Below are 20,335 nucleotides of genomic sequence, written 5' to 3' on the forward strand. Positions count from 1 at the left end.
TGCTGGTGGGAGAGGGGATGCAGGGTGGAGGGGAACAAAGGGGAGAAAGAAATAGGACAACTGAAATAGCATAATCAATAAAATATATTTAAAAGAAAGAGAGTTGGTTGTTCACATAGGCACCAGCACTGTGTAATTCATGAAGTCACTGCTGTATTCTCAGCCCCATACTGAGCCAGTCACTTGGTAGGTGCCTAGAAATGTTTGATTAATTTTGGATGAAGTAGGCCTAAAAGAAATGGCTTGCTTTGCAAGGGTCTGATGCAGGAGGCCTGGGAAGCCAGCACCAGGGAAACTACATGGGTACTTAGCTACAGCTCTATCCTTTCAAAGGGCTGAACCTGGAAGAAAGAAAGATGTGACCTCCTATATTTCCTCGCTCTTTAACAAAGGGCCCCCAAGGACACCAGAAACATGATGTTTCTCCTAAGTTGAACACTGCATACACTCTATTAAAATATAAATGTTAGTCCATACAGCTTACAAATACTTTTGTCTACATGACTCATCTGAACTTACATGAATGAAGATCACTTAAATAAATTTGTGCTTTGAATTTCTACTGTTTCAATTACAAAAGAGAAGAGTTGGGCTTTTGATTTTTGAAGTTTCTACCAGCACAAAAAGATTTTATACTTTTCTACTTCAAATGAGAAACACCTCTAAAATACTCTTAAAGATGTAAAAAGTATTTGTTTTAAGACAGTCTACAACCACGTAACCTCTTAACAGCAGGGCATCGTTCGTCTTCAAATTATTCTGCATTAGGTTACCTCCCAGGACACTGTGGACACGCATTCCTGCTACGGCGTCTATCACAACATATGTGGATGTTACTAATGTCATCTTTTTTTGGTTATATCTTTTGATTTGCAACCTGACTTTAAACATTCTCACTACTAATAAGCAAGTTTATTAAGAACACAGGGATGAGAGATGTCTATGATATGACCTTTTAGCAAATCAGCCAGTATCTTTTAAATTTAATTTGGTGAAAAGCAACTATTCTTTGAAAAGAAGTTTGTAGATAAGCTGTTGATTGCAATTGTTGATTTTTCCTTGGAAAAATAGAGATGGAGAGTGAAGTATGGGCTGGCCCTGCAGGGAGATCTTGGCCCCGTAATTTGGAATACTTAAGACCTCATGAGGGTCATTCTTTGCCTATGTATAAATCATACTCCCTCACAGCCTCCCTGTTTAAATTTGGACCCTAGAGAATACTCTACAAGTCAATACTTTTAAATCAATCTCAAATAGGATTGAGTAAGTAAATCCAAACATTCTCCACCACTCCTGACAATGTGGGGACAACTTAGCCAGAAAGAGCGAGTTCAGCTGACACAGAATTTGTACTTTCGGAGCGAGCTGCACTGGAGCTGGGAGGAGTAAAAACAAAAGGTGTTTATGGAAGGCTTAGCTTTTGATTTAAAACACTTTTTTCTTTCAATTCTACTGAGATATAATTTCAAGTGTTCACCCCTATTTGGAGACCAGAATGCAGGAGACAAAAGCTTCTTTATAGAATGTGGAAAACTTGCAGAGATGCTCTGAGGAGTCTTGGCTAGAGGCATGACTTGCTGAGGAAAGTTGTGTCTTATTCTAAGCACTGTTATTTATTGCTTCAGAGGCCTGAAGGGATTTTTGTGCTTCAAAAATATAAACCATATTTATCTTTCTGAAAATCCTCATTAAAAATGTTCATACCACAGAGATTATGTGGAAGAAGTGTGGAAGAAAAACAGATGAACAGCAAACAGAAGGAAATCACTGTAGGAAAGTTTCAACTCTTGTGTGGAGTTGAGGTTCTGGAGGTATTTCCACTATAAATCTTCACTCTCTGCATTTTTATTAGCTTCATATAAAAGTTTGCTCCTAGGTGAAGTTCTCTGGAGGAAATTTCTTTTAGGTTTTTCTTTTGCAGATTATCATTATGAACACATAGCACTGCTTATATGAGGTGTGTATGGGGTTAGGGTTTATGCACAAAGAGGTTGGTCAGTGTGGAGATAAGCATTTAGTTTAACAAGATGGAGTATCTTCAAAAACAGTGCCTTGATTACTGACTTGTCTAAAGAAAAGGTGTTAGTAAGAATAGGAGATGATTAACTCTTAATTTAGAAAAGAAATAGTCACAGGTACTTGAGATAACAATCCTCAAATTCACCCAGGTAAGTAGATGCTTTGTTGGGCCAACATGAGATATTCTTTTTGCCTAGTTGGACTACTCTATTGCTTAATTGGTGTCTGGCACACAGTAACTCATGATTCATTCATTCATTCTCTCTCTAATTCTTGTGTTCTCAGGGAGCATTTGCTCCTAGCTAGCTATCTACCAGGCAGTTGGTAGCTACTGGTTGAATCAATGGATGCGCTCTGGTGTTCTTCTGACATCAGGTTATGAGGCAACATGCTGCTGAGGGCAGTTCTCTCTGATGGACAGTGACATTTCTCATTGTAAATAACCATCTCGTATCTGGTTTTCTATATAGTTCCTGTGGTCAATGTTAGTGTGACTTGAAGTCCTGAAACATGACACTGAGTATCCAGAGGCTCTGAGCATCACAGTTGTAATTTTCACTGTACATTGTTAAAATTCACACGTTTTACTCTTCTTGAGTATAGGTGCTTCAGTGCCCACTTCATTTCTTTTGTCTGAACTGTGCTAACGTGACAGAGTTGGCTGCTGGACTGGAATTCTAAACTTAGCCTTGATCTCGCCAAATAGGGTCTCATTTTGTCACCATTAATGCTAGCTCTGTGCAGCACCCTTGTGGAGCCCTGGACTAGTGGGTGCCCACACAGGTGCTCGGATGCCTGTGTTAAGAACAAGGAGACTCTGGGTGCTTAGTGTCATGTTTGAGGACATCTAAGACAATTGTAATTAAGAGGTATTTTCAGATATGACTGTATCATTGAAGATTTGCCTTTTTCAAGAAGCATCATAACTTAGAAAGAAGGGGTTGCACCCTAGATTTCATGTTATCAAAGATTAACCATGTGATTTTGAGGGGTGTGCTTTGCAAAGCCCGTGAAAGAGGCAGCATGCAACACATGGACAGCAACGCAAGCCCGAGCCTCTTCTTTAGGGCAAGAATCACACGTTCTCATGCATTATGAGAGTCACCGTCCGCACACTGCAGGCACACAGATACACATCACTGCTGTTTTGAACCCTTGTTTCTCTCCTCAGGGGTCTCAATTCTTCTCCTTATGAAATAAGAGGAGTAAATACCAAAACAGCCAGAGGACAGAAAATTCATTAAATTGGTTATAGCACCAAGCCTAGTACATAATAGGCACATACTATTTACTGAATGAATAGACAAATAAAAATGTTGAGTTTCGGAAAGAAAAGTGTTACATCAACCCAAATTACTAATATGGAAAGAAAATATATATGTCACTTTTTATTAAATGAGAAGGAAGATTACTTAAAAATCAACATTTGGGGCACTATATTTAATATTAGAAAACATATTTTAGTCATATGTAACCTAGATTATTGAATAAAATAAAACCTACAACTGGCCCACTGCCATTATTGTTGTCTGCATTATTCATTTCTATCCCAGATTTTTCTGTGTTTACTCTCTATTATGTTTGTTAGTTTTCTCTCCAAGATAATTCCATGCTAATTAATCTACTTAAAGCACTGTTTTCACCACTATGTGGCTTAGAAACAGCCTTTCTCTCTCCCTGCCTTTCTGACTTTCTTTAAATAACACCCCTTATTCAAAGCCTTTGAACAAGTGTCCTCACTTTACCTCTCAGTTCTCTGTTCTCAGCCCCTCTAACACAGGGTTTTAACCTGGGTGTAGAGTTTTCTAGGCTGGGCTTTATGAAGTCTGTAAATGCCTGAACATCTATGTAAAAGATGTATGTGTGCATGTGAATTTCTTGAGAGAAGATCCATTTCAAGAAGTGATTAAGAAGACTCAAAATGCCACAGAGGTGAAGACCTTTCCCACCTCACACCCTCTGCAGGGGAGCGTGATCCTCCCCACCTTGGCAGTCCTCCCACTGGCCTGGCCTCTGACCAGGGAGCCCATGCTTCAAGGCTGGCTGAAGACATGCCCTGATTTCCTCACCTCCACCCCCCAGCCCCATGCCTTCTACCTCCTCCTCGCCTCCTGGAAATCCCAGCCAAGTGCTGGGTCTCTGCCACCTGACTGGGATGTGTCCTCCAGATTTCATGGGGCATGGCTGCTCCCCCTGAAGGAATTATAGGCAAGTTTCTCTGGCAGGATCTTCCAATATTTCTTTGTGCTCAACCCACAGATGAACTTGGAAGTGAGGAAGAGGGACTTGGTGCAGGGCAGGCCATGCTCATCACAGACTTACACAACAACCTGTCCTTCCACAATGAAGTTTCATCAACTTTCTTGAGTTCTCTAAAGAGGAAGTCAGTTTAAAAGATGAAACTAAGCAATAATAAAAAGAACACTTTTCCAGGGCCGCCTCATTTGCACACCATGTGGCTGGCAGGTGTTCTCCCAAGTCATTCTGGATGAGTGGTTCTAAATGTGTGTCTCCAGTTCGGGGCCCACACAGTCCCTGTGGGGTGTCTGGGTATCTTGCCATTGTGAAATAGGGTAAATTCTGGGCAATCCTACTGACCTGGGTACTCACTTGCCCTTCCCTGTGAACCATGCTTTTGAAATCCCAGCTCTGCCCTGGCTCTGAGAGTGGACATGGAGTAACAGACGTGCTTTCTCCCTTTTGATCCCTACTACACCAAATCATAAATCCTGAATGTTACAGTTGTATTAATGGCTGGCTAGGCAGATGTGATGAAGTGAATACTGGGTCATCAATGTATTAGCTGGCAGATGGAACACGATTCAATGGAAGGGACACAGGAAGAAAAAGCCACAGATCTGGCTTCAATGTAGTACCCTCAATTTGCAGAAACATTACCATCATTATCAAAGATAAAATCAATTCCTGCTAGAAAAATCAATAAAGTCGAGGGAAGGGGAGAGATTGAATAGATAAATTCATGACATGCCCTCTGTTCTGAAGGAACTTGGTGAAAATCTATGTATTTGAGGTCTTGGGAATGTAAGTGGCTGTCAGTAAATTGGACCATTCATATAGTATGGGTTTCTGCTGTGAATAGATTTTAAAGAATTATATCAGTGCAAAACAAAGGGAGAAGAAAGCAGAGATTTAAAAACCGCATTTATCTATTAGTTTTATCACCCACTTTGTTGGACTCTTACAATCAGGTGTTTGCATTTTTACTTTAATGAAGGCAATCCATGCCAATTACTGCAAAGGATCGGAAATCTTTACTTCTGGCAATCTGAGACCATCCGTTGTGTTAGGCTTGGAGCATGCCGTACCGGTACACCTCATTGTATTGTGCTTTGCTTTATCGTACTTTGCAGGTGGTGTGTTTCTTACACACTGAAAGTTTGTGGCAAGCCTTCATCAAGCAAGTCTGGTGGCCTCATTTTTCCAATGGCATTTACTCACTTTGTGTCTATGTCACATTTTGGTAATTTTCCCAATATTTTAAGCTTTTTCATTATTATATTCTTATGGTGAACTGTGATCAGTGATCTTTGATGTTACTATTTTAGTTGTTTTAGGGAGTTGTTATTATCATCATCATCACTATCATCAGTATCATCATCAGTGGAGCCTGAAGATGAGACTGAATTGCTTCAATCTCATGAAGACTTTAAAGAGTGAGGGGTTGCTTCTTATGATTAAGCCAAAAAAGTGTGTGTTTTTTTTAGATGAATCTACTGGTGAACATGCCATAAAGACTGTTAATATGACATCAAGGGATTTAGAATTTTACATGAATTTAGTTGATAAATCACAGCAGGGTTGTGAGTGATTCCAATTTTGAAAGAATTTCTACCATGGGTAAAATGCTATCTAACAGCATTGCATGCTACAGAGAAATTGTTCATGAAGGAAGAGTCAATCGATCTGGCAAACTTCATTGCTGTCTTATTTTAAGAAATTGCCACAGACTCCTCAGCCTTTAGCAACTAGCACCCTGATCTGTCAGCAGTCATCAACATCAAAGCAAAACCCTCCATCAGCAAAAAGATGACTCCCCGTAGGCTCAGATATTGGTTAGCATTTTTTAGTATGGATGTAAAAAACTAACAAAGGGTTTCTCCAAAGGCATCAATTGATTCAGTTTGGAGGTAGCAGAATATAAGAGAAGGCACCAGTGCTGGATTAGGCACATGTCTTTGTTGCATCTCAGATGTAAGAGCTTGAACCAGAAAAGCTTGTGACCCAAAGACCTCAGCAACTGCTATGAAAGGACCTGTTTCAAACTGGGTACTCTGCATGCCGCATTTCTTCAGGCTAGCAAAGCTACCTTGGAAGGAGCCATCGCTGACTTCATTTCAGAGGAGGAAATGCCTGGAGGTCAAGCAGGTTACCTAGATGCAGTTGTAGAGCCCATCAGTGGTGGCGTGTGACTGTGGACTCTACACTTGGTGTAGAGGGGTGTCCAACCTTTTGGTGCCTCTGGGCCACACTGGAAGAAGAGCTGTCTTGGGCCACACATTAAATACAAACACTAATGAAAACTGATGACCAAAAAAAAAAAAGGGTTTAAGTAAATGATAATTTTGTGTTACCTGCACTCATAGCCGTCCTGGGCCGCGGGTTGGACACCCTTGCTAGACTCTACACATGGTGCCACATGGGTGCTGGCTGAGGCTGTCAGGCTTAGGAGGATAAGGCTCCACAGTGGCCTTGTTTTAGCCACACTGAGAGTTTTCCACCCCATAGCTTTGCTGTACAGCATTACCAGTAGGGAATAGCCAAATGCATCTACTTAAATCAATATTAAAATTTACAATTCAGTTCCTCATTCATAGTAGATACTTTATGACTATCAGTAGCCACATATGACTAGTGGCTACCATATTGGGCAGCACAGAAAGAGACAATTTCTACCACTGCAGGAAGTTCTACTGGAATTCTGCTCTCTGGCTACAACTACCTCTTCTCCTATCTATGACTCTTTAACCGAACCTGGCCTCCTTCCCCTTCCTTGTGGTCCATCAGATACCTCTGACCCCTCTCCCACCAAACCTAGACATGCTGACCACAATTTTCTTGGTATCCTTGACTCCCTTGTTTCTTGACTTTCTGTGTACAGCCCCCTACTAATCCCTAGCCATCAGCAGGTCACATCCTTTTTATTTTCCTGCTCTGGTTTCTAAGATATAATGTATTACTGGAAACAGTGATAAAATAATAAAATGGAGAGAATGGGTGCCCTTTAACCCTAACTGGGTCCTCTCTGCTCCTCAGCACTTCTTTAATTCATCTTACATTGATTCACTAACTCCTCCTTTATGATGCCTTGTTCCTGAAAACCTCAGAATTCCCATGATCTTTATTCTCCATAGATGACTCACCTCATAGTTGGTGGGGAAGATGATACAAAAATAAGGCCATGAACTTCCTCAACATGTTCCTATAGCTTTATTTTGGTTTTCCTTTAGCCAAAGTGGTCCACCATCTGCTTTTCACTCAGGAGTAAATTTCCTGAACTCAGATCTTTGCTCATGGTGTCCCTGCCATTTAGAAGTTCTTCCAGTTTCACCTCTGCCACAAAGCTATTTTTGGATCATTGCATCTGATCCAAAATATATTTTCATCTCTAAGTTCCTCTAACATTTTCTCTGTACCTCTCACACAAGTGTTTAATTGGTATCATCCTTTCTAGTATATAGGTCATCTCACAACTTCCCCACTAAACCACAACGGGTGTGAGAAAGGCAGCTTGCTGATTCAGCTGCATCTCTGGCAGCAACCGATACTGGGCTTTGCATATAGGGTATTCAGTATGTATTTACTTAATAAATATATTTGTATATATTTTTGCAAATGTTAGATTAATTCCTAAGGTAGATAGATTTAATTCAATAATGAACTGATGAACACAATTCTTCTAACGATCTCAACATGAAGTTCTAGCTAAACCATTACATTACCAGAACTTCTGCTGATGAAACAGGGTGTATGTGATGGTGGCTAGAACTGCAATGAATGGTGCTATCACAGTATGCGGATGTCGTTCTGAGGGAGGGTGGAGATGATAGAGACCAGGCAGATAACCAAAGAAAGACATCAAAGCTGAAACAAACTTACCTTGGGTAGCAATATAATGATTGGGTCGATGATAGCCCTAAAAATAAATGAGAAAAAATATTTGACAAAATTAAAATCAATAAACAGCACAGAAGTCACATGCTAGGTTTGTCAAAATGAATGCACTCACAAACACTAACATTTGCATCACTTGAAAGTTAAATGATCAGACCAAGTACTACTGAGTTCCTCTTAAATAAGCGAAGGTGCATCAAATGTAACAGTTTTGATGCTTGCAGAGGGGGTGTGGGTAACTGAACTGCACACTGGCTGTGGGGTAATAGATGAGCAGTGAACACCAACAACTTATGGATTCTCCAAAGTAACATGACCATGACTATTATTAGAGTATAAACAGGCGAGGAATGTACAATAGAATTTCATTTATGTTTGTGTGTTACTGGTAATGTGCCAAGGTTTTAACACATATTCTGTTACATTGGTATAGGCAGTTCTATCAATAGTAATACTAAACATCATTCTTAAACACTGCTAATGCCACAACATGATGTTGTAGCAGTGGCCAGAAATTTAAAGAGGCAGAAATTCTATAAGACCCCTTCCTTTTATCATGACCCTATAAGAAGAGGGAAGATGAAAACCGAGACCACATAAAAAGGGCACAATGAACACTAGAATCAGCATCTGGGAAAGGGAGAGTCAATTTAGAGAGAATTACACACAGGTAACATATAATATCATCACGGACCTTAGTACTTTCCATTTCTGTCCCCTGAGATGACCCAAAACACTGTGCCCAAAGCCACATGGAAAACAGAATAAGGAAACTTAAAGAGGAAATAAAAATTTTTTAAAAGACAATTTAAATGCATATCTGTTAGACTTTTTTACTCTTAAAAACAATTTGAGAATAATGAACAAAAGCAAACATGTTCTTTAGTGCAACTGACTTGCTATAGGTCTCAAATACAGAATCATGATACATATGAAATAGGATAATTTAGATGATCCCTCATTTCTTGCTACAGCTGATAATATCCACACAGCAAGACCCTGGTTGACTCATTCACTCTCTATGTCAGTGCTAGCAAGGTGCTAGGGGATAGGGGGAACTCATTTGTTAAACTGAAATAATCCACACAGTCCATGAATGACCTATATTGTGAAACACAATGGCCATTTTGCAGTCCTCTCTACTTGACCCATCAGCAGCATGAACTCATTAATCCTCATGAAATACTCTTTTCATGGGCTTCCCGGATATAACACTCTCCTGGTCTTCTTTCTGCCTACTTCCCTGGCTACACTTGCTCGATCCTTTGTTGGTTCCTCCCCTTCACCTTGATGTTGATGTTGGAGCTCCCAGTTCTTGGACTCTTTCCTCTGTCTACACTTGATCTCATCTAGTCTCATGGCCTTCAATACTATCTGTACATGGGTGAGTCTGCATTCTTACTTCCAGTCTGGGCTTTTCCCCTTGAATCTTGAGGTGATATCAGTTGCCTACTTAACACCTCCACTTGGATGTCTAACATTTATTTAAAGCTTAACACATCTAAAACTGAACTCATTTCCTTCCTACCTTTCACCTGGATCAGCTCTCCTCCCTCAAGTCCTCTCAGATAATTGTAACTCCTTCTCTTGAAGGCATCCTGACCCTGCCCTTCCTCCTGCACTCCATGGCCAATCTGCCAGCAAATCCACTGTCTCTATTTTCAGCATAAATTCAGGGCCCCACCATTTCTCACCTGCCAGTGCCACCACTCAGCCAGGCCACCGTCATCTCTCTCTGCTTGCTTCCACAGCCACCTAGCAGGCCTCCTTGCTTCAACTCTCGCCCATTTACAGTTCATTCTCCTCTCAGCTGCCAGATCATGTCACTCCTCTGCTCAAATCCCTCTTATGCCTGCCCATCTCGCAGTAAAATCCAAAATCCTTAGGACTGTTTCCATTACCTGGCCCCACAGTGTCTCGCATCTAATCACCTATAACTCTCTCCCCCTTCACACTACTCCACCAACACTCGCCAGCTTGTCTTTCTTTAAATTCACCAGACACCCTCCACTCCAAGGCCTTTTCACAGCTGCCTCTCAGTCTGGAATGCTCTTCTCCCAGGTGTCTACATGGCTCAATCCTTCATCTTCTTTGCTCCAATGTACCTTCTCAGTGGAGCTGACTCCAGCCACTCTTCATGGCTTTTGTTTTTGACACAGCTCATACTCCTGTCAATATACCTTATAAAATTAACTGACTTATTTCATTTATTGTCTCTTTCTCTCGATTGGCTCATCAGCTCCATTAGGTCAGGGGCTTATTTTTTTGTTTTAACTATGAACTGTTCACAGTTATAACTCTAGGACTTAAAACAGTAACTGTCATATAATAGGTGCTCAATAAAATCATATTAACTAATAAACTAATTAACTTAATAAAGGCACCCTGAATATTGACTCTTTTTTGTTAAAATTAAAACTAATTAATCTGGTATTTTCATTACTTTCATGTCTTTCTTCCTCTGTTTTGCTACCCACTCATTTTTTTAAAGCTTAGTTCCAATTACTTTACTCTAATGCTTAATCTAATTACATATGCTTCTTCAGTCAGATTCATCAAACACTTCCTAAGTGCTTACAATATTTCGAGCATGTACCATGTGCAGGGAAATGAAGATGAGCAGGATATTGTCCCTGTGCTCAAAGGCCCAGTAGGGGTTGCAGGAGCTGACACTGGTGCATGAGGAAGATTCCCCTGGAATGTCCCAAAGCAGGGGTGCTATTACAAAGATGTTTCTTCATCTCTGAATTGTGAGGCCTTGGGGACAAGGTAACATGTCTTGCACACCTCTTAGTACTCATGTAAGATACTCACTAAACACTTACTGAATAAAAGAATAAGTGCAATGCACTTTACTCAAAAAATGTAACTTGCATTGAGTATGTTTTCGGTCATTATCAAAATGGTAGAGAGATCTTCATTTCAGGAATGAAATATGAATTATTCTGCAAATAATCTTCCAGGCCCCATACTCAAATCTAAAACCAAACTGTCAACCTCTTCCAAGTAACAGTAAAAATAAAAATCTTATTGCTATTTTTAGGTGAATCCTAGAGATTGTGATGCAAGGGCTTTTAGTGGCATCTGAGTAATACCCAACCAAGAAAAGAAAAGAAAAAAAAACATGTCCATGAAAGTATTGGTGGGTGAGGAAGTAGTGTGATGGCCAAGCAGACAATGGTTTGGGAACTGTAAGGAGGCTGAAATCTGTTTAATGTAAACACTTGGGCCATACAGTTAATAGCAACTTTCCCTTGATTTTTAGTCTACTTTTGATTTCATTTGTTCTTTCAACTGAAAACATGCTGTCTCCTCAAGAATTTATTCTAATGTAAGACATTAAGTTAAGATGATGCAGAATGAACAAAGAAGCAGTCTTCAATAATTAAACTGCCTGCATATTTAATGGCGTGTCTTGCGTGCATTAGAAGTCCTGGTTAACAGCTGCAGACTACTTTGAAGGCAACTTGAAAGTGCGGTGATGACAAGAGATGTCAAATCATTGAATTAGGAATTAGAGAGTTTTGTCCTATTAATATGCAAACAGATTTTTTAACATGTCGAATAATCAAAGTTGTTGACAAAAAATGGAAATAGCATTTTCTGAGTCCACATAGAAAGGGATGGCTAAAACGGCACTGAATGTTAGAGGAGTTACCAGTCAACAGGCTGGCGTGAGAAGAGTCACCATATCCTCCCCCTAAAGTTCCATGTGGTGTGTATGGGGCAATGTTAATGTGTTTGCTTCTGGTGCTAGACCGACATGTGTCCACCAGTCTTGTGGCAGACACACCATGTGGTAGGTGTCAGAACAGTGGGGCTTGCTGACAGTTTCTAGGTACATACATCGATATAATTTCCATTGATGTAGTCTGAGTTGGTGTCTCCTTCTATGGTCTGCAGCCTCACACGGGAATGGTCATCTGAAAAAGAAAACAAAAACGATGAACAAAAGCAACCTGTTGAGATGCTCAGAGTCCCAGAATATAAGCACATTACATGGAAATCATCCACATCCATTCTGCTTTAAAGATAAAGAATTAAATATTACACAGTTTCCACACTTCCTATTTTTCTATTAAGACTGAAGAAATATAATTCTTTTCATTTCACAGCAAATCTCATTCACTTATTCTTTGATCATCTACAGATGTATAAAGTTGGCAGAGGTTTGAAACTTCTACATAAGAGTCCTGTGAATCACAACAGAATTATTTCTTGGATTGAAAGTTTAGTACCTTCACTAAATCACATACAAGCCCTTAGATTTTGAAGGTTGCCTATGACATCCACCTTGACAAATGATGGTTATAAACCACAGGCCAGCCTTCTGGGAGGTGTGGATGTGGTTCTAACCTCAGTCATCATCTGTGATTTCTCTGAGCCCTCTCTCTGCACCTGAGGCCATAGGCAGGTAGAGCAAGGCTGTCTCTCATCAGTCATGGGAATACCTGCCACTCAATTATGCCAGCAAGCCTGAGCAACACATCTGGAGGAGGGACTGACCACACGTGCTGTTTTAAGGATGAAATGAAACACAGATTGTCAGGCACGCTGTCTGGCAGGCAGCAAGGACTGCACAGGGCTGCATCTGAAGTATTAGCTACCTTTACATTTTTTTCTGAGTGAAAAATTTTCTCCATAAATACCACTGAGATAGCTCAACTATTTCCTTGAAAATATATATTTAAAAACAAAAGTTCAGAAAATTCTATGAAGGCAGGGATTTTCCTGTTTTCTCATTGCTCTACTCCTGACCTCCTGGAATATAGTTGGTCCCTTTCCCCACCCCCAAAATTTTTGAAATGAATGAAAAAGTGAACCTTTAGGTTTTTGAAAAAATTATGTGATTTAAAAATTATTTTCCTAAATTAATGCTGTTTTTTAGCAGAGGAACACTTCCTTCCAATTAAAGCTTACACCCAAACTCAATATTTAGAAGAGATAAAAGCTAGCTGCTCTGAAAGGGGAGCACTTCAGGCTTCTGAGGAGCGGCATGAAAGAAAGTCTGCCAATCTCCACTTCCAGTGGTGCTGGGCCAGAGGAAGGCCCTGCCTCTCAGTCATTAACCCTTCTCAACAATTCACTTGGGTTATTGGGTGAGAAATTATACCCCAGCTGGAGGCAAGGGCCAGGAGGTTTGCAGGTGACAGACCATTTTATCCACAACCATTGGAGTAAAGGGTTGATTTGGACCTGTTCCTGGGCTTGAAATGTTAATGGGTACAAGGCAACATTTCATATTGGCCCCTCAAGTTCAACCCCTGTGGATGAATGTTCTGTTTGTTTTCAAGGAGGAAATTATGTGAAGTTTCTAACCTTTCCTCGTTGATGGAACTTTTCACTTCAGTTCATGATCGATAGTCATATTATGTCATGTCATTGCCTAATAATTAGTCAGGGCTCAATAAATTTACCTGGAATGTGGTGACAAAGTGGGTCAGACAAGGAGAAAAACCTGAAAGAAGCTATGTCTTCCTGCTCTGCTCAAAGGATAATATCAGGAGTGGTTACATGCATGAGCTCTGGGGTTGTTGTGCAGGCTAGAACCCCTCACTTGTGATTCTGCACGATTTCTTTAATCTCTGTCTTTCTGTGTGTTAGTTTCCTTATCTATAAAGCAAAGGTGAAAACTGCCTATCTCATGGGGTTATCGTGAGCATTGAAGTAAAACACAGACAGAGATTAGATAAAAGCCCGACATGTAGTAAGTGATGGATAAAGGTCAGTTGCTATTTTCATGTGCTGCAAAAGAAACACCACATTTTTCTTCTATCTTTATGGTTGGTGCCCAAACAGACAACAGTAATTCAGGAATGGACACATATGAGGTCAGAATTTTTCTCCTGTGACCTGCTTTAAGAACTAGTTTCCTAGAATATATTTTGCTTGAAACCTTAGGCTCCCTGTCCATATATTGCTTGAGTTGTGGGGGAGGTGAGTCACTGAGGCACAGGGTGAGTGTGGATTGTTATGGCTTTTGTATTTGTTAGGAGAGCCAGTGTGCACACACAGCTATTTCAGAGTGGAGCTATAAGCAATTCCACTGTTAAGGCCACTTGAGCTTCCTGCATGAAGGATGCTACAATAGAACTGAATCATGGCCATTCTACACAGACGAGGCTTTTAGTCAGCTCCTCTGGAGGGAGATTAGGTTTACCTCCCTGTACTCCTTGACTTTCCCTGGGCAGTTTTTTAAAAGGCAGGTGCCGCATTAGAGCCTCCCAATCTTTAGAAGCAGGGCTGTGTTAGGATCTATTGCACCTCCTTGTCAGAATCCCCTGTCACAGTTTATTTCTCTTAGACCTTCGGGATAAATGTTACCTATTCCCCATGATTTACCATCCTTGGGCTTCTCAAATTGTTCAGGAATGTTCTCATCAGGGACTTCAATCTCTCACAAGGCTGCTCTCTCATCTCCCATAAACAGCACTTTTGAAATAGAGTTTCCCCATCATCTCCTACCATTCATTCAGTTAACCCCTCAATTTTTTAAAACTCGGCTGCTACTTCTCCAGATTTAATTGCTCTACTCCCTTGATGATAGAGCCAGACACACATACAGCATATTTCTTGAGCAGACTAAGATTGTTTTTATTTTTCTTTATATGAAGAGCAGTATATTCTCTTTCTTTAAAGTTGATTCTACTAGCTTATAACCTATTGTGGTGAGAGACCACAGAGTGCCCATTCTCAGTTTCTGCAAGAGCACCTTTCACCAGGCCATAGAGCCCGATCCCAGCACAGCCCGCACTGCTATTCACAGGGGTCCTGCCTAACACACAGCGAATGAGCACAAAGTATGTTCCTCTTCCCGTGCTCTGAATAGGGCGTCCTGACAGCCACCAATCCAGCGTTAGAAGGGGCAAGTAGGGATCAGGTGAGTTTCACTGGGGCTTTCTAGGGTGTTGGCAAGGGTCCTGCTATGGACTTGATTAGTGGTTTTATGAGTGTTGCTTTACAACAATCTCTTAAACTGTATATGGTTGTTATGTACCCCTCTCTGTACCAATATTTCACTATTTAAAGATAAAAGAGCTCACACTGAGGACATTAGGCTAAATGAAGTAAGGGAGTCACAAAGGACAAGTATGGTAATATCCTTCAGATGAGATATCTAGAATAATGAGACAGGAAGCAGAATGGTGGGTGCCAAGCCTGGGAGGAGGGGGAACAGTGACTTGTTTAATGGGTGCAGAGTTTTAGTTTGGGGAGACAAAAAAGTTATGGAGATGGTGGTGGTGGTGGTTGTCCAACAATGCAGATGAACTTATAACACTGTACACCTAAAAATACTTACGATGGTTAAGTTTTATGTGTCATATATTTTATCACATTTTAAAAACATTAGGAGTCCACTCTCTCCCTTGAAGAACACCTCTTTGTGTTCCCCTCTAGCCTCAGATATCCTAGGAAAAGCCTCTTTTAAAGGTGGGAAGGGTGTCTCACAGACTTGCAGACTGAGAGCATCCCAGAGTTCCTCTGCTGGGCCGGTCCCCATTCCCTGATGAAATAAAGGCATAGGTGGCAATGGTCCTACAGTTGCTACAAGAGGACAACTGTCCTACATTATTCATGTGTACTTAGTAGATGTGTTTAAGAATTACTGAAATGAGGTTTATGGGGTATTTTTTCTTTCAGTGATAAAATTGTGGTGCTCGGTAAGAATTAAGTGAAAGTGAGCTGTCGCTTGTATCATTATTGCCAATGACTTCATTCAAGACCTGATAAAGTCTCAGGTCTCACCTGGACTGTTTCAGTCTTGCCTCTAGACACCTCCCTCTCTAGTGAATCTGTGCTGAGATCTTCTTTTCTGAAACAAAATGTATTCCATCCCCACCTTGTTTAAAGCATTCAATGATATCAACAGAGCACTGATCATCAGTGGTTTTACAAAACAAGGGTATGATATGGTCATTAAAAAGGATTACAAAGAATTACTCTGTAATTCTTTTTTTTTACCTGGAAGGATCCCAGTGACATATTGCAGAGTGAAGCAGGGCAGGTTACGGAGCAGCATGTCTCATGAGAATCTGTCCTGTGAAATGCCCTATGTATTTGTGTGTGTGTGTAGGAGTGTATTGTGGGTAACTGAAAGGGTAGGGTTTCTGCTGGTGGTAAGGTTTGCAGTGATATCTAACTTTTGTCCTTGTGATTATGTGTGCTACTTCCATTGTCTACACAGCTTATGCTAACTTTATAATCAGCAAGAAAACAAAAGACCTATCTTTATTAAAAAAATAAAGCCATCAACTTCAAAGCATAGAACAAAAAAGGGATTTGAAGGAAACAAAAGGAATTAGCAGGGTTTGAACTTGGTTGGTGAGGTTCTGGGCACTTTTTCATTAGTACACATTTTTCTTTAATGTGCATGAATTGCTTTTATAATTGTGAAAAAAGAAACCTATTTAGCCACGGATGAGTGGAATGTGATAAAAATCTGTGTTGCCATTCCTCACATTTCTTCCAATAATGCCTTTACAGCATGAAATAGGGCAAGATCATATTTTGGGGGGTAAGGAACAGGCACATAAAAACATGTTACAAAGCATAACCAACCACTACTCACTGTTGAAAAATTATAATCTGCCGGTGCTTCCCCCATGCATGTTTGCATCCATGTGTGCATGTGTTTATGATGCATGAGCGCATGCATGTTTGTATTTATGAGTGCATGCATGCATGTATTTTTGTGTATGCATGATTGTATGCTTGCTTCATACAATAGAAGTGGGGTAATTTGAGATTTAAAACAGGTCTCTATGCACTAAGCCCCTTTATTAAGCACATGTTACCTATGCCCTTTTCTTCAAGTAACATTATCTCTGAAATATCGTTAAGTAGCTTCAAATATTTTAAGATTTCCATATTAAACATAGCAGACATGGGTAACGGGCTGGCTTGCATGTGATTCAATGTTACTACAGCAGCAGAAGCGCGGTGTGTCATGGATAATCTTTCACCTCCTACCTATGCACTCTTTCTGTTACATGTAGATGACATATTTAAAGTAAATTGGAATCACAGTGATCTAAGTAACATTTGCCCACTAAGACAAGATTCAAAATTAATTTTCATTACAAACAATCTTCAAATAATGGTTTTGCTTTTCCTGTGGTTACATTCTTGCTGCTACACAGGTTTTGTTGTACAAGATGCAGAAAAACTGAGTGACCTTTGGGAGTGCCAGGTTTCTTACCCCTTGTTGACCCCTATGCCAGCCTGACATCCCTGTTTGTGCCCACCTGGTGCTCAGGCCATGAATGTTCTGAGTGTGAAGCAAATAAGGAACCTTTGAGTATAGTGGTGGGTAGTTCGTGGTAAGTGTTATTTTTGCTGTCAGGTTTAGGTGTTCCTAATTTAGTCTTGCCTTGTGTCTGCTTTTCACCTGATGCTCTATCAAAGATTCTTACTCATCATTCTTCAGAATCCTGGCAGAAACCCTGACTTTTGTTTTGCCTGGTTTTTCTAGATTTACTTTTTGCCTTTCTAAATGTTGTGTATCAATTTGTTTCTCCCTTACTCTCATGTGAATTTTAATGCCAAAAGCTCTCCCTGATGGTCTGTTCTTATGTAACTAAACTCTGGTCACCCTCCTTCCTGTCACCTGCCTTTATACCTAAGCTGGGTCATAATAGAAGTAGATTCCTGAAAAGCGAAACTGTAGGAGTCACTCAATTAGCAGAGAGAAGCATGCTGCTATTAAAACAAACTCCTGGAAATGTGTCTTCAGCAGGGGCTTCAAGGCTGGGTTATTGATTAAAAGTATCGGGTGGGGCTGAGCTTTCACTCTCCTCTTAGCTACCTCACAATTAGCCAAGGAGATGGAGTAGGAGGGCAGGAGGGACCCAATCAAGATGAAAACCAAAACTCAGAAGGTCCCTCTCTTCCCCTTAACAAAGCTGTCTATCCTCACTGTCTTCACTTGTTTGTCTTCTCACTCCTCACCTACTCCATTCAAAGCAGCTCTTGCTAAGTTTGTGAATGAGCCTCAGGTTGCTACATCATAGTCTTCTCTGCCCTAGTCTCCCAGGAGGGCAGTGACATGCCCTGTGCTCCATGGTGCAGTGCTCCTTTGTATGTGTTGGGTAGTTTTGTTTCAGTATTTCTCTCACTAAAGCCCCTCTAGACTCTTGATGCCCTCTACGTTCCCTGCACAGATAATCTCACCATGCCACTGGCTTCAACCACATCTAAATGCCCCAAATTCACTAATCTATATTTGGGTCCAGACTTTTCTCTTTTAGGTTCCAGAGCAGTCTATGTAACTGCCTGCTTGACATCTGATTTGCATGTTTCAAAGGCATCTCAGTGTCCTCAGATTCCCCTTAGAAGTCTTCCCTGCTACCACCAACCTCCTACCTACCTGTGAGCTCCCCTCCAAATATGGCTCCCTTCCAGGGTTACCCATCTGAGTAAACAGTCTGTCCATCCATCCATCTGTCCATCTAACCACCCACCCATCCATCCTCCTGCAAGTCAGAAACACCTTTGACTCTTGACTTCTTTACCCCACATCCTATCCATTCAGTTTGGCCAGTCTTGTCTCTTGAATCCATCTACTTCTTTTCTTTCTAGTCTGCATTATCATTGCTTCTCACCTGGGCTTCTGAATCTCTTAGCTAGTATCCCCTTCCAATTAGTATGTTTTACTTTATAGCTGGACTCAGTTTTCCAAAGGCAAATTTAATTAACAACCCTCATTTCTTCTCCTCAAAAATCCCTTTAATGAGGTTTTCCTTGTTCTTCTAATAAAGACTCAAATCCTTAATCCTCCCTAGAAGGCTCTGCAGGTCTGGCTTGGACTTTCTCCCTCTCTGGCCAATTGCCCTCGCCCACCCCTCCCAGCTCCAGCCTGGGTTTTCCTTCAGTTCTTCAAACTCAAGGGTTCCCTCATGTGAAAAGTGTGTTCACAGTGGACATGGTCCTCCATTTCATGTCCTCAGGGAAGCCTTCACACCCCCTGAATAAGTCAACTGCCGTTATGGGGTTTCACAGTCCCATGTACCTCTTTCTTTGTGGCTCTTAACTTTACTTCACTTATTTGTTTGGCCATTTAGTCCAATACAATCACTTAATTTTCGCCTTCCATCCACAGGGAATGTCAGTTTCCTGAGGGCAGGGAGTGTGTTTTGACTCACTGTGGTCACCTCAGCATCTGCACATTTCTCACCTCTCCCTTTGGTCACACTCATTCTGCTCCAGTGACATGGCTCCTTGGGACACCCCGCTGAGACAGGGCCATCCCTCAGGGCCTCTGCCTTCACCCAGCTCTCTTTCTCACTTGCATCAGGTACTGCTTGGATCTTATGCTCTCAGGGAGACCCACCTTGACCACAAATTTGAAAGCTGCAACCTTTGTGCCACCATTTCCCTTCCCTGCTGTGTTTTTGTTACACATGTCACTTCCTATTGTACACATTATACAGTTTACTTAGTGGTAGTTTCACTGTTGGCCCCACATGTATGTTCAGTGCTATGTGGGCCAAGAATTCTGTTTTGTGTCCTGCTTTGTCTTTGACACCTAGGATAGTGCCTGGCATGTAACAGGCACTCAATAAATATCTGTTGAAAGACTTCCTTCAACTTGGCATGGAGCCTGGCACATGTCAGACCCATATGTCTTTGCTGACTGGACCACAGAAAGGGGCAAGGGAGCCTGGGAAAGGCCTGCAGGTTCTGGCTATTATCTCTAATCATCTGCTCCTGGAGAAGAGGTCTCCCAATTTAAGGGGCTGCTGTTAGCTGGGAGATTTGGTGTATGTCTTAAGCTCCGAATTAATTATAATTAGAAACTGCTGAGAGTATCAGGAGGGCTATGTTTGTGTGTGTGGTGTGCTAATGGTGGACTGGGTATTAGTTTATACTTGGAAAGGGCTAGCTCAGCAAATTTATAGTATAAATAAGACGAAAGTTTAACTTACTTAAGAGCAAAAGCCAATGAACAGTTTTTAAGCACCACTGAAAGCATTTTATACTCAAACACTGTTGTAAAACAGTGAATGTGATCATTACTAGTTTCTCTTATGTTCTCTGAAAGCACTATCACGAATCTCTAAGATGTTGACTGAATCCCCCCATTGCTCATCCTAGTTAGTGATGTTATTCCCAAGGCCCAGATGCTATGGAGCTGGGCCTTGGGGATAAGGCCCAGTCAGTGAAATCTTCTTTCTATAATTGCATA

At 41.0% G+C, this 20,335-nt stretch overlaps 1 protein-coding gene across 3 annotated transcripts in view; it reads right to left on the minus strand.

Moving 5' to 3' along the window:
• Positions 1-20,335, minus strand: part of PTPRM (protein tyrosine phosphatase receptor type M) — an 811,120-nt gene that overhangs the window by 77,265 nt on the left and 713,520 nt on the right. For all 3 annotated transcript variants that reach the window (XM_045849822.1, XM_045849820.1, XM_045849821.1), the window contains 2 exons: positions 11,998-12,074; positions 8,137-8,173 (listed from right to left, as the gene is read on the minus strand). In XM_045849822.1, coding sequence (XP_045705778.1) covers positions 8,137-8,173; positions 11,998-12,074 — 114 coding nt within the window. The remainder of the gene's footprint in view (positions 1-8,136; positions 8,174-11,997; positions 12,075-20,335) is intronic.

Source organism: Phyllostomus hastatus, unplaced genomic scaffold, assembly GCF_019186645.2.
Source record: "Phyllostomus hastatus isolate PE091 unplaced genomic scaffold, TTU_PhHast_1.1 phas_contig_80, whole genome shotgun sequence".
Taxonomy (NCBI): domain Eukaryota; kingdom Metazoa; phylum Chordata; class Mammalia; order Chiroptera; family Phyllostomidae; genus Phyllostomus; species Phyllostomus hastatus.